Source organism: Oncorhynchus clarkii, chromosome 19, assembly GCF_045791955.1.
Source record: "Oncorhynchus clarkii lewisi isolate Uvic-CL-2024 chromosome 19, UVic_Ocla_1.0, whole genome shotgun sequence".
Taxonomy (NCBI): Eukaryota; Metazoa; Chordata; class Actinopteri; order Salmoniformes; family Salmonidae; genus Oncorhynchus; species Oncorhynchus clarkii.
Genome location: NC_092165.1, coordinates 22,333,638 through 22,348,777, shown reverse-complemented (window position 1 = coordinate 22,348,777; position 15,140 = coordinate 22,333,638). Strand labels below are relative to the sequence as shown.

The 15,140-nt window shown below is 39.2% G+C and overlaps 1 protein-coding gene across 1 annotated transcript; it reads right to left on the bottom strand.

Annotated features, from left to right (window-relative positions):
* Nucleotides 1–268: 268 nt before the first annotated feature.
* Nucleotides 269–14,298, bottom strand: LOC139374933 (TNFAIP3-interacting protein 2-like). The gene is made up of 6 exons (XM_071116182.1): nucleotides 13,755–14,298; nucleotides 12,785–13,090; nucleotides 10,634–10,723; nucleotides 9,619–9,960; nucleotides 9,176–9,298; nucleotides 269–2,046 (listed from the first exon to the last, which is right to left on the bottom strand). Exons 1-6 carry the CDS (start codon nucleotides 14,094–14,096, stop codon nucleotides 1,753–1,755), a joined length of 1,497 nt encoding a protein of 498 aa, XP_070972283.1. The 5' UTR covers nucleotides 14,097–14,298; the 3' UTR covers nucleotides 269–1,752.
* Between the last annotated feature and the right edge of the window lie 842 nt (nucleotides 14,299–15,140).

Genomic DNA, 15,140 nt, shown 5'->3' with positions numbered 1-15,140 from the left:
GTGCACATACGAGCACACATACAGACACACACGAATGCAGATACAGACGCGCGCACACATGCACACACACACTTTGGGTCCTGTGGGACCTGAGTTTCAATGGTTAATCTATGGTCAGAGCCTCTCGCTGTCTCACACTCTCACTCCTTCTGACTCTGCACCCCAAACTATAATTTGACAAGCAGTTATCCACCAAGCAAACAAAAATCCAGCAAAAGTTCCTCAAGCTGAGATGTTGCCTGGTTTGTATCACAAACACTCCACATGATTGGTCAAACAACAGTTTTTTTATTACAAAAATATCCTTTCAATAAAAACAGGTTAAAACAGATAATCACATGTTGTTCATAAATCAATGGCTTCTAGAAAAATAAAACTTGTGTCAGTTCAGAGGTAATTTCTACTAATGTAGTTTCAAATGTCAGATCTGAAATGGCACTTTTTTTTAAGGTGCCATGTTATGGAGAATTTGTCTCCCACACTGTCTTATCTTACCAGGATGTGGGAAACATACTGCTTTGGTGTGCCAGGATTCAGACGACACCTCAAAACATGATGGCGATGTTCATTTTGACCCAGCACTGTAAAGATTTGCCAATTTGAAAAAGCCCCACTAATAGCAAATAAATATTCAATCGTATATAATACTGTGAATACATATTTCCAGGCACATAGGTGAATATATATAGGTTCAATTGAAAATAGATTACTTACACAAAACATGTCAACAACATCAAAATATACTGTACAACAAATAGCACCATGGTAACGAAAGGCAACGTTCATACATTATCTTAAACCAGAAAGAAGCTTATGCATTTCAAATCCAATAAATGCATCTGTACATTAACGATTACTTTGGTAAACAGGTTAGGAAAGTGCAACAGATTAACAATTTGATGCCGGAATATTGAATTGAGGTTTGTGACATTCAAATATTGCAATTAACATCCAATTTTCCATCTAGATTTTCTACAGACCACGCAATCAGAAACACACCCATGCAGTATCATGTGATAATTGACATGGATCATGTAGTCAAACATGAGTGGCTTTGCACTGGAAATCGCTTCGGCTTGCGGCCAAAGCTATTTCACAAAAACTTTATTTTACACACTTACTTATTCCACCGGTATTTATCAGGTCCTTACTAGGAACTCAACCCATTCAAAATGGTGGCCAGTGGTGTTTGTTGTTACGAATCCGAAAGAAACAAAACAGGTAATTCAAAGTCATTACTGTGTTATCATTTTACCATGTAGTTTCCTGGTAAATACCTGGCTTTTATGTACTGTAAAATAAAGTTCTACCGATATTTCTCCCACTACGACCACCAAGCTAGTACTGACACTCCAACTCTGCATCGATAATCTATTAGATTCTGTCCTTTAACAACCAAAAAACATGATAGCGTCTGAAGTCCAGGTAGTACCTCCCTGTTTCAGTCCGTTTTCTTCCATTTTAGTGCCTAATGAACACAGCTAGTCAGTTTTCTAAGCTCCCCGGTCCCAACCCTTCTTAGGGTGAATGTAGTGCTTTTTCTTCAGTGCTCAATTATCATCAGTTAGTGATATTTGTATTAACACCCCCGTGGGGTGGGCGGGGTAGTAACTCTCATAGCTTGGGAGTAGGGCAAAGTTGCCACTAGACACTGATCTTGGGTCAGTTTTGCATTTTCCCCACTTCATGGTTTTGTTTGGGGATCGGAAGCTGATCCTATATCTGTACCTAGAGGAAACTTCATGCCGGAGCTTATAGTCTGGCACACTCCTCGCAGTGATTGAGGTACTCCGCCGCATGTGCGTCATCATACGTGGTGAAGCATTGTGGGCATTGGAGATCCGACGAACCCTGGCACTTTGTCCAGGTGGGACTGGATGCTAATACCGCCGACGCCGCCCCAGGCGATGTCCCGCTTTGAAGTTTTGTCGCAGGTGGATCAACGCTGTTCCTCAGCAGTGGTTCGGCCGAGTCCGTGCTCATACGTGGGGAGATCCGGTGTCCCATATGGACTCGGAACGTGGAGTCGACATCTCTAGTAGGGCTCTGGAAGAGAAATGAATGATGATCATGAGTAAAAGTGTTCCTTCCCATAGCCAAACTGGGCATAGTAGCACTTTGAGGATAATGTATGAAACACTTCATACAAATAAAATGATCACTATATCATTATTATTATTTTAGGAAAGTGCCCTTTGTTGTTTCCTAATGTGATGGCTGACCAATCAGCCTGTTACCAACCCTTAGTAAACTTTTTGAAAAAATTGTGTTTGACCTGATACAATGCTATTTTACAGTAAACAAGCTGACAACAGACTTCCAGCACGCTTATAAGAAAGGACATTCAACAAGCACAGCATTTACACAAATGACTGATGATTGGCTGAGAGAAATTGATGATACAAATATTGTGAGGGCTGTTTTGTTAGACTTCAGTGCTGCTTTTGACATTATCAATCATAGTCTGCTATTGGAAAAACTTATGTGTTATGGCTTTACACCCACTGCTATATTGTGCATAAAGATGTACCTGTCTAACAGAACAGAGGTTGGTCTTCAATGGAAAGCTCTCCAACATAATCCAGGTAGAATCAGGAATTCCCCAGGGCAGCTGTCTATGCCCCTTATTTTTTTTCAATCTTTTTTTTAAGGGGTGGATCAGCTTAAAATTGCGGAAAGAATGTTGCTTCCAATGTAATTGTCTGCATCATTTCCAATCCCCCATATTTTTGGGGTAAATATATATATCCATACACACATGCATACATATACACATATATACATACACATAGCTATATAGACATACATACTTTTTTAAAAAGAATATACCTTTATTATTATTCCCCGCAAACCCTACCGCCGATCCCCCAATTGGAGTAAACTAATAAACACTTCTGCTTTTACCTTCAATTTATACATATTATACACATTTTACAGACACGGTCTCCTTTACAATAGTTCTCTCTTGTTTGTTCTTAGTCCTTCCTCTATTTCTGATGTCCATCCAGTTTGATTTCTATTTGTAACTATGCTATTTCACAAAAGTTCAGAACCTATATACATTTTATAGATCCCGTATGCTTTACATTGTTTATCTTGTTATTAGTCCCACCCTTCAGCTCCACTCAACCCCTCCCATCTGTCTCTCAACATTATCCATTTCGGATTTCTACTTGCCATATATTTTTCAACTGTGCTGTGATGCTTCACAAAAGAATTGAGCCTTCCTATTCTCATAGCTTCTACAGATTGTAAATTAAAAATAAACATTTTTGCTAAAATAATTATTATATTATTGATTGATTGACTATGGCTTTTCACATCTGTAGCGTTAGTTCTAGTCAAATGTTGCAATTCTTCAGCCATTCCTGGACTTGTGACCAAAAATGAGCTACATATGGACAATACCAAAATAAATGATCTAATGACTCTGCCTCCTCACAGCAGAATCTGCAGAGCTGGGAAGATTGTATCCCCCATATATATAACATTCTATTCGTTGCAAGAAATTTGTATAGTAATTTAAATAGAAAAATCTGAAGTTTTGAATCTGCCGTTGTTTTGCGTATCAATTCATAAACCATGTGCCATGGAATGGGTACATCGAAAATCTCTTCCCAACTATTTTGCAATTTATATGGCACAGCTGTCAGTTTTTTGGTCCTTAAATGAAATTGGTATATGTTTTTATTTATCACACTTTTCTTTAACCATTTATGTTCTTTAATACAGGGCCGACATACAAGTTCCTTACTTTTTTCCCCTTCTACTTGCCTCTTCCATTTTTATGGTAATGCTGCAATTAATTGGTTGTAATTTTGGGTAGAGCAGACATTTCCATATGTCTGTGTTTTTTTTAGCAATTAAGTATATTTTAATTTAACCACAATATTTGTTGTACTATTTGTTCCGTCCTTTCAAGTGAATTAAACTGAAATTGCAACCAACTTTCTAAGGCTTGTTTAAAAAATAAAGATATTTTGGAGATTATTTCCTTTTCCTTTTCAAACAACCTGAATATAGGATGAGACATTCGTACCAATTGACTAGAGAATTAGTTTGGATTTAAGTATAACTTTTGTATGACTGATGCCTTTAGTGAGAGGTCTAATGCTTTAATATTTAATCATTTCTGGCCACCGAATTCATATTCGTTATATAAATAGGGCCTTTTAATTTTATCTGGCTTGCCGTTCCAAATAAAATTGAATATTTTTTGTTCATATAATTTAAAAAGCAGGTCACTAGGTGTAGGCAAAACCATAAGCAAATAGGTAAACTGTGATATAACTAAAGAGTTAATCAGGGTGATTTTTCCACAAATCGACAGGTATTTTTCTTTCCATGGTAGCAAGATCTTATCTATTTTTGCTAATTTTCTATAAATATTTATTGGAGTGAGATCATTTATTTATTTTGGGATTTGTATACCGAGTATGTCTACATTTCCGTCAGACCATTTAATTGGTAAACTACATGGTAATGTAAAATGTGCATTTTTTAGTGATCCAATACGTAATATGGTACATTTATCATAACTTGGTTTCAATTCAGAGAGCATAGCAAAAGTATCTAGATCCTCTAAGAGGCCGTGGAGAGACTCTAATTGTGGTTTTAAAAGAAAACATGAATCATCAGCGTACACCTTAATTTTTAAGCCACGGATTTCTAATCCCTTAATATTATTGTTTGATCTAATTTTAGTAGCTAACATTTCGATGGCAATAATAAATAGATATGCCGATAGTGGACAACCTTGTTTAACTCCTCTAGATATAAAGTTTTAAACTGAGATGTAGCCATTATTTACTATTTTACACCTAGGGTTACTATACATAACCTTAACCCATTTTATAAGAGATTCCCCAAAATTGAAATGTTCTAGGCATTTATATATAAACTCCAGTAGTACTTTATCAAAAGCCTTTTCAAAATCAGCTATGAAAACCAGGCCTGGTGTCCCCGATATTTCATAGTGTTCTATTGTTTCCAGTACGTGTCTTATATTATCTCCAATGTGTCATCCATGTAAAAAACCTGTCTGATTAGGATGAATAATATCTGACAATACTTTCTTAATTCTATGTGCCAAGCATTTTGCTAGGATTTTTGCATCACAACACTGAAGTGTAAGAGGTCTCCCATTTTTTAAAATATAATAAAAAGTGTCCCATACAGTAAGGGGATCTGCTGTACCTATGTTATGTCTAAAAAAGTCAGTTATAAATTATTCTGTCCTAGTTCTAAACAATTTATCATCTAGTAGGCTTTGATTAAATTTCCAATATCCTCGCCCACGTGGAAATTCTGTAAGAGTAATATATATGCCAATTATGTGATGATCCGACCGCATTCTGTCCCCTATCAACACTTTTAAAACTTTTGGTGCCAGAGAGAATGGTATAAGAAAGTAGTCAAGGCGACTAGCTTGATTAAGTCTCCGCCATGTATATCTCACTAGGTCAGGGTATTTAAGTCTCCATATATCCACTAATTCAAATATATCCATGACATTCATGATTTCCTTAAGTGCCTGAGTGTGATAGTTTGTAGTGTGATTTTCTTTCTGGTCCATAGAGGTATTTAAGACCGTATTAAAATCTCCCACCATAATAATAGAGTCTAGTGTTGCTTGTAGAGTTGATTAATTCTTAAATATATTTTCAAAGAAGCTTGGATCATCATTATTTGGACCATATAGGTTAATAAGCCATATCTGTTTATTGTCCAATAACATATTTCAAATAATCCATCTACCTTGAGGATCTGTTTGGACAATTTGCACATTTGGATCAAAATTATTGTTAATTAAAACCATCACCCCTTTTGAATTTCTTTGCCCATGGGAGAAGTATATTTCGCCCCCCCTCCCCAGTTCTTTTTCCACAAAACTTCATCTAAAACTGTTGAATGGGTTTCCTGTAAACAATAGATATTACATTCCTTCTCTTTTAGCCAGGTAAATACTGATTGTCTTTTCTTATTATCTGCTAAACCATTACAATTATAACTGCCTATTTTTTCAATCTTTACTAATGACATGTAAAGCCAGTGTGTATGTGTATGCGGATGACTCAACACTATACACGTCAGCTACTACAGCGACTGAAATGACTGCAACACTTAACAAAGAGCTGCAGTGCGTTTCAGAATGGGTGGCAAGGAATAAGTTAGTCCTAAATATTTCTAAAACTAAAAGCATTGTATTTGGGACAAATCATTCACTAAACCCTAAACCTCAACTAAATCTTGTAATGAATAATGTGGAAATTGAGCAAGTTGAGGTGACTAAACTGCTTGGAGTAACCCTGGATTGTAAACTGTCATGGTCAAAACATATTGATACAACAGTAGCTAAGATGGGGAGAAGGCTAAAGTGCTGCTCTGCCTTAACACCACTATCAACAAGGCAGGTCCTACAGGCCGTAGTTTTGTCGCACCTGGACTACTGTTCAGATGTGTTGTCAGGTGCCATAAAGAGGGACTTAGGAAAATTACAATTGGCTCAGAACAGGGCAGCATGGCTGGCCTTTAAAAGCACACTGGGAGCTAACATTAATGATATGCATGTCAATCAATCATGGCTGAAAATCGAGGAGAGATTGACTTCATTTGTAATTGTTCTTGGAAGAAGTGTTGACAACATGAATGTACCGAGCTGTCTATTTAAACTACTAGCACATATCTTGGACACCCATGCATACCCCACAAGACATGCCACCAGATGTCTCTTCACAATCTCCAAGTTAAGAACAGACCATGGGAGGCGCACAGTACTACATAAAGCCATGACTACATGGAACTCTATTCCACATCAGGTACAGTGGGGCAAAAAAGTATTTAGTCAGCCACCAATTGGGCAAGTTCTCCCACTTAAAAAGATGAGAGGCCTGTAATAAATTCATTAAAAATCCTACAATGTGATTTTCTGGATTTTTTTTTTTCATTTTGTCTGTCATAGTTGAAGTGTACCTATGATGAAAATTACAGGCCTCTCTCATGTTTTTAAGTAGGAGAACTTGCACAATTGGTGGCTGACTAAATACTTTTTTGCCCCACTGTAACTGATGCAAGCAGTAGAATCAGATTTAAAAAACGGGTACCAATACACCTTATGGAACAGCGTGGACTGTGAAGAGACACACACAAAAGGTACAGACACACGCATACAAATGCTAGCACACGTATATTGTAATATTGTTGTATTATACATTTTTTATTGTAGATATGTAGTGGTGTAGTACTGTTATATGATGTAATGTTTTATCTTTGTTTTATATGTAATGTACAGTGCCTTGCGAAAGTATTCGGCCCCCTTGAACTTTGCAACCTTTTGCCACATTTCAGGCTTCAAACATAAAGATATAAAACTGTCTTTTTTTGTGAAGAATCAACAACAAGTGGGACACAATCATGAAGTGGAACGACATTTATTGGATATTTCAAACTTTTTTAACAAATCAAAAACTGAAAAATTGGGCGTGCAAAATTATTCAGCCCCTTTACTTTCAGTGCAGCAAACTCTCTCCAGAAGTTCAGTGAGGATCTCTGAATGATCCAATGTTGACCTAAATGACTAATGATGATAAATACAATCCACCTGTGTGTAATCAAGTCTCCGTATAAATGCACCTGCACTGTGATAGTCTCAGAGGTCCGTTAAAAGCGCAGAGAGCATCATGAAGAACAAGGAACACACCAGGCAGGTCCGAGATACTGTTGTGAAGAAGTTTAAAGCCGGATTTGGATACAAAAAGATTTCCCAAGCTTTAAACATCCCAAGGAGCACTGTTCAAGCGATAATATTGAAATGGAAGGAGTATCAGACCACTGCAAATCTACCAAGAACTGGCCGCCCCTCTAAACTTTCAGCTCATACAAGGAGAAGACTGATCAGAGATGCAGCCAAGAGGCCCATGATCACTCTGGATGAACTGCAGAGATCTACAGCTGAGGTGGGAGACTCTGTCCATAGGACAACAATCAGTCGTATATTGCACAAATCTGGCCTTTATGGAAGAGTGGCAAGAAAGCCATTTCTTAAAGATATCCATAAAAAGTGTCGGTTAAAGTTTGCCACAAGCCACCTGGGAGACACACCAAACATGTGGAAGAAGGTGCCCTGGTCAGATGAAACCAAAATTGAACTTTTTGGCAACAATGCAAAACGTTATGTTTGGCGTAAAAGCAGCACAGCTCACACCATCCCCACTGTCAAACATGGTGGTGGCAGCATCATGGTTTGGGCCTGCTTTTCTTCAGCAGGGACAGGGAAGATGGTTAAAATTGATGGGAAGATGGATGGAGCCAAATACAGGACCATTCTGGAAGAAAACCTGATGGAGTCTGCAAAAGACCTGAGACTGGGACGGAGATTTGTCTTCCATCAAGACAATGATCCAAAACATAAAGCAACATCTACAATGGAATGGTTCAAAAATAAACATATCCATGTGTTAGAATGGCCAAGTCAAAGTCCAGACCTGAATCCAATCGAGAATCTGTGGAAAGAACTGAAAACTGCTGTTCACAAATGCTCTCCATCCAACCTCACTGAGCTCGAGCTGTTTTGCAAGGAGGAATGGGAAAACATTTCAGTCTCTCGATGTGCAAAACTGATAGAGACATACCCCAAGCGACTTACAGCTGTAATCGCAGCAAAAGGTGGCGCTACAAAGTATTAACTTAAGGGGGCTGAATAATTTTGCACACCCAATTTTTCAGTTTTTGATTTGTTAAAAAAGTTTGAAATATCCAATAAATGTCGTTCCACTTCATGATTGTGTCCCACTTGTTGTTGATTCTTCACAAAAAAAGACAGTTTTATATATTTATGTTTGAAGCCTGAAATGTGGCAAAAGGTCGCAAAGTTCAAGGGGGCCGAATACTTTCGCAAGGCACTGTAAGTGCCTTAATGTGTTTGGACCCCAGGAAGAGTAGCTGCTGCCTTGGCAACAGCTAATGGGGATCCCTAATAAATACAAATACTGTATCTTATTAGCCATTAGCGAACTGTATGAAGAACATGTCTGTCGAAACATCATTGTATCATCAAACCTCAATAAATGGCAAATAGGGGACGGACATAAAAGCTTCCTTTTCATGGATATTTTTTGTCTCCTGTAACACATTTGAATATTATGTATGTTAGTAATGACTGTGTGTGTGGCCTTACCTGTGCCTGTGTGTGTAGCTGCTCTTGTAGTTGAGATACTTCCTCTTGCAGGTCCTGGATCCTGCCCTGCGCTCTCTCCCTGTCTGCCCGCTCTGACTTAAAGTCATCTGTGTAGATGAGAACCTGTGAAGGAGAGAGGGAAAGGGTGATGGTGTGTGAGAAAGAGAGAGGGGTAATGTTTCTGATTCAACTGAATAGGGTGGAACTGTATGTGAGAGAGAAGAGAGAGAGGTTTCTGGATTCAATGGGGTTTTCTTTAAAGACTGTGCTATGTGATGCGTGGATTCATGTGTACAGAGAGAAAGAGAAGGAAGAGGGAGGGCAAGAGTGGGGAGACAGAGGGAGAAACAGAGTGAGATAGAAAGCGAAAAAGAGAGAAAGAGAATGTGAGAGAGACAAAGAAAGAAAGAGAGAGTTGTCAGACGATCCTACACCACACTAACCTGTTGCTCTAGCGTCTGGATACTCTCCTGGTATCGTCTCCTGTTCTCATCCAGCTCTCTCCCCAACCTCCCACAGTCCCTCATCTTTTCCTCCAGTAGGCCGTTAAGCCTGGCTATCTCCTGCTGAAGCAACCCAGCGTTGGCTGAGGCCAACTCAGGTAACAAGCCCAGGCCAGCCCCAGGCTCTTGTGTAGGCCTGGGCCCTAGCCTAGGCCCCACACCTGGAGCAGGGCTGGAGATAGCAGCCAGGGCACTAGACTCATTCAGCCTCTTACACAGGCTCCTCACAAACTCTTCCCTGCTCGAGTCATACTTTTGCCATTTGGAGTTCAGACCTTCCACCTGGGAAAATGAAGGAGGGAGGGGAAGAGGGAGACATTAGTCCCAAACATGTACACACACAGCTTCTTTTACACGCACGCACGCACGCACGCACGCACACACACACACACACACGGCTGTTCAACTTTGGTTCTTTCAAAAAAATCTAAAATATTTAACCTTTATTTAACTAGGCAAGTCACTTAAGAACAAATTCTTATTTTTACAATGACAGCCTACACCGGCCAAACTTGGACGACGCTGGGCCAATTGTGCGCCGCCCTATGGGACTCCAAATCACAGCCGGTGTAGTGATACAGCCTGGATTCGAAACAGGATGTCTATAGTGACACCTCTAGCACTGGGATGCAGTGCCTTAGACCGCTGCGCCACTTGGGTTCTGATAGCCCATTTGCTATGACAATGTTGGATTACTACAGTCTGCAAAAACACTAGAGTAATTACTATAGTATACATATACAACAGTTTACTACTGTACATACTACAGTATACGACAGTCATGTATATTAAATACTACAGTATTCACTGTTGTGTTTTTGCAGACTTTAGTCCTTAAAAACAATACAGTGAATACTCCAGTAAAGTCTGCAAAACATTACAGTGAATACCATAGTATACTATAGTATTTTTTCATGTAGGTAGAAGGGAGTTTCTACAGTGTGTTCCTGCTTACATATGCCACTCTTTGCTTTAGCTGTTGGTTCTCTTCTTGGAGTTTGCTGACCAGAGTGTCACCACGACCCGCTTCCGTATTATCCGACATCTGACCATGAAAAGGGGAAACAAGAGCTCAAAATGATACTGTTTAGAAATACAACAGAAACAAACACTAACAACTTGGCTGAAAAGCACATAATGGCAGAGACAGAGAGATTCCAAACTCTTTAGTACACAAACCTCTTTTGGTTTTAATTTTTGGTTTTGAAAGACAGTTACAGTGAAAAAGCTTTTCCCAGTAAGCACATACGTATTTTCAATGTATTTTGCTGATGGGGATGTTGTTTGGATGTAGCCACTGCTGTTCCAATTTCTCAGTTGGAGTTCAGTGCTTGATTGTGGGCTTTTGGGTTCGATTCCCGCATAGGCCACATATACTGAATATAACATTCAGTATATACAGTTTGTGGATATGAGTTAGCTCTTTACACTCGTACCCTTCTATGGGTTCAAAATAGCGGATTTGGGTGATGATAAACACATACATTGGAATGCAGCGGCTGTACACTAACATGCTATATGTGACGAACATGAACAAGAAGTTACCCCCATATCTCCCACAAATTGTGTCGTCTGAGTGAGGGAAATGCTGTCAATAAAGAGTACTCTTATGTACTTTGAAAAATAAGACGTTAACAATTATACTACCACTTTGGTGTCACACAAGCAAGCCAAACACCCATTAGTTCAAATGTGCACTTCCCCATTTCGTATCACAGAACTCATGTAATATACAATGCCAACGTTTATGATCACTATGCTGATGTACAGTTACAATATGTCATGGTGTATTGTGAAGACATTTGCCGGGAACTCGTGATTCTATTCTAGTCGCACCAAAATGCCAATTTGCTTTTCTGAATGGCCTTGTGAAAGCACCGTAAGATCATATTTCGTAACTTAGCTAGCCATGTTCGCAATAGAACACACTTTCAAATGATGCCCACCTGACCAGATTGCGATTTTAAATGGACCATTTTTGGAATGCGTAAACAACAACAGTAATTGTGTAAAGGCAGAGATCCAGGGCTGAGTTCCAAAGAAAACAACTACTGTACAAGTCTGCTTGCTCTGGTTCTTCAACGGTACAGCAAGGAGCGCTCAAAATATCACCTTATAGTTGAAGACTCTTCTTTGAGTCATAAAAGTGCACTGAAATTAAGTAGGAACTATGCACACTTTGGAGAGGTGTGTTGCCACATGGAGACACCAGTTAGACCTCTCACTTGTAATTTCTTTGTCTTATGTTGCACCTACCCCAAATGACCATGTATATCCTTATCATGCTACCAGAGTATTTTCAGAGTTAATTTGATTAATTGTTATTTAACTAAGCAAGTCAGTTCTTATTTTACAATGACAGCCTAGGAACAGTGGGTCAATTGCCTTGTTCAGGGGCTGAACGACAGATTTCTACCTTGTCAGCGCAGAGATTTGATCGAGCAACCTTTCGGTTACTGGCCCAACGCTCTAACCACTAGGCTACATGCTGCCCCCAATTGTGGAAAACAGAACAGTAAATGTAAAACACACATAAAATCAACACAATAATGTTTGGATTCAGTCTTGTGTCAGATTAACTGTTTTGTCATCACCTTTAGTCTAATAATTATTTTCCCATAATCTCCAAACTGTTCCCTTTTGATTGCTACCAGGGTTATGCATACTCTTTCCACGTTTCTTCCGTTAAAAACATTTCAATTTAGCCCTATCTACATAGGCCAATTCCTACGAGTGTAAGGGGTTAATTGTAATTTGCATTGGATAAAAGCGCTTGATAACCATGCTACTACACACTTATTTTAAGCTGGGTGGGTCGAACCCTGAATGCTGATTGGCTGACAGTCGTGGTATTATCAGACCGTATACCACGGATATGACAAAACATGTATTTTTACTGCTCTAATTACATTGGTAACCAGTTTATAATAGCAATAAGGCACCTCGGGGGTTTGTGGTATATGGCCAATATACCACGGCGAAGGGGTGTGTCCAGGGCCAATCCGCATTGCGTCGTGCATAAGAACAGCACCTAAGCCGTGATATATTGGCCATATACCACATCTCCTTGGGCCTTATTTCTTAATTATACAACCTTCATACACACCTCTTTTGCCTTCTGCTGCATTTTCACCTCCTCTGTCACTCTCTCTCCTCCCTTCTTCTCTCCCTCTAGTCGGCCCAGTAACTCTTGACACACCCTGACTGTGGCTCCCAGTTGGCTCCGGAGCTGGTCGGCCTCTTCAGCCAGCGAGGTGCACAGAACTGCACGGGTGGCCTGTGCTCGGTCCCTCTCGGCCAAGGCAGAGCGTAGCCTCTGGATAACCTGGTCCTTCTCGTGGTCCGGTTGACGGGTCACACTCTCCAGCTCTCGTTCCTTCTCCCTCAGCTGCTGTCGCAACCTCTGTATCTCCTTCAGGGGTGAGAGAATAGAATAGAATAGAATAGAATAGGCTTGAGTCAAATTCCAAAGATACTTTTTAAAATTATTATTATTTTTGATGGACAATATAGCTTTTTGTAATGTTTAATTGTATTGAATTATGACTTTTATGTGATAAAGATTTGTGTTTGTTTCGTGAAGTTAAGGCGAAACAACACTTTCACCTGCACCCCCGCCACACATTGAAATGGAAAAGAGAGGTTATTGCTATAGCAACATCCTCTATGCACTGCAAGGTGGTTTTGAAGCAGGGACATTTCATTAAGCCTAGTTGGCAAGTTTGGTGGTTGGTTAGGCCTACATTAGTAGTATTTCCAATAGACCTCAGTTGTGAACTAGTGTAGGGTTATCTCAAACCAAGTGCATATAGGCATGGTGTCGGCTAGTGGCTATTTTCAGAGAAGACCATTTACAGTAGGCCTAAAATACCCTTCTTTCATAATGTGCAAATTGAAAATGAAAGAAAGGACATATCTGTCATAAAGGATCGTTTTTAATAATTGACGTTGAAATTTCAAGTAGTGCTATAACCTAATGTTAAAAGGCACAACTATGTTTCACAGGGTTAGTCTAAATATTAAATTCCACATGATTTCACATTTAGAACACATAAAATTCAGTAAATTCTACTCACTTCTTGGCTCAACTCTGCTTGCTGAGCCATATTCATTTCTGTGTCTTTCCATTTTTGCTTCAGTTTGCAGATTTCTTTGCATAAACTTTCCAGCAAAGATTTGGACGGTGCTATGACAACGTGGTCATACCCTTCCACATTGATCCAGGTATTCTCGTATTTGCCCAACCTAGCCTTTAAATCTGCGATTAAATTGTCCCTTTTGTAGATTTTCTTACTTAATGTGTCAATCTCCAGCAGAGTTTCGTGGTAGAAAGTATTCAATGTATTGCAGCTCCTTATCTTTGCTTTCAGTGTATCATTATCCAAATTGACATCCATCGCGTTCCTTATTCCAGTCATGTTCCTTATTCCAGAGGTAACACCTTTGCTTCTGATAGATGGGGATTGGGAAAAATCTTCAATATTCCATCAATTTCTTAATAAATTATTTTGCTTATAGGTTCGATAGAGTTCGTGTTCGTAGTTTATGCAACATGTCTTCAAAATTAGACTGAGGAGGATGTCAACTATGTAGCCTAAAGGATGTGGCTCATCTGAATTTGGAAATAAATAATTCCGACAACTGCAGGGGATTTCCTAGAGGGACTTCCCCTAACAATAGGCGGACTTTTCTTGTACTTTACTTTTTAACAACGTCGGGTAAATTGACAACTCCTTTCCGAGTTGTACAAACATCCATTCCAGTAACAATCTAAATAATATGATTTCGTTAATCGTCTAATAATAAAGTAGACTGGACTAAATTGACAGTTTGACAGGAGTAAAATTTAAAAAACGCAGCTGATATAACTATTTGCACATGCGTACAACATTTCCGGTAACATACTAGACTACCTCCCTCTTGTGATTTGCGTAAATCCACAGATCATGCAATTCTGGTTTTGACGGTTTCTAAGCATATGGCCTTTGCTTGAGAAATCCGCCTTGGTAAAAAAAAAACGTGAAGCAACTGTTTTATCGGATGGAATGTAAAACGAGTTGCCGGTAGCTCTATTTTCCTGAATGAATGACAATTCCGAATAATTTCATGAAAGGTTGTCTTCTATTATGTAGCCCTAATCTGGTGTGTTTAATTCATTTGTTTACAAAACAGATGTTTTATTCAACATTATGGAAAAGCGTCAGTTGTAAATGTGCCAGCAGTGGGACGTAGGCTAGCCTATACATGAGTTACCCGTAGGCAATGAATTATCAACCTCAGATCTACCTAGCCTACATTGGGATTTTGACCAAAAGTCTGTGGCCAGTACCTGTATCGTACTCGCGACCTTCGCGTTATTAGCAGGACTGAGCTAACCGGCTGGGTGAAATCAGCAATGGAATGTTGTGGAATGTTGTAGTATTTAAAGCAAACATGTATCCATTCTGCAAACCCAGTTCGTA

Bases quoted from the DNA above. Each gene is read 5' to 3' on its own strand.
- LOC139374933 (XM_071116182.1), bottom strand. From the start codon at position 14,096: ATGACTGGAATAAGGAACGCGATGGATGTCAATTTGGATAATGATACA. The intron at 13,091-13,754 runs GTGAGTAGAATT...TCACCCCTGAAG, and splicing joins AAGCAGAGTTGAGCCAAGAA to GAGATACAGAGGTTGCGACA. The intron at 9,299-9,618 runs GTTAGTGTGGTG...TCTCCTTCACAG, and splicing joins TCCAGACGCTAGAGCAACAG to GTTCTCATCTACACAGATGA.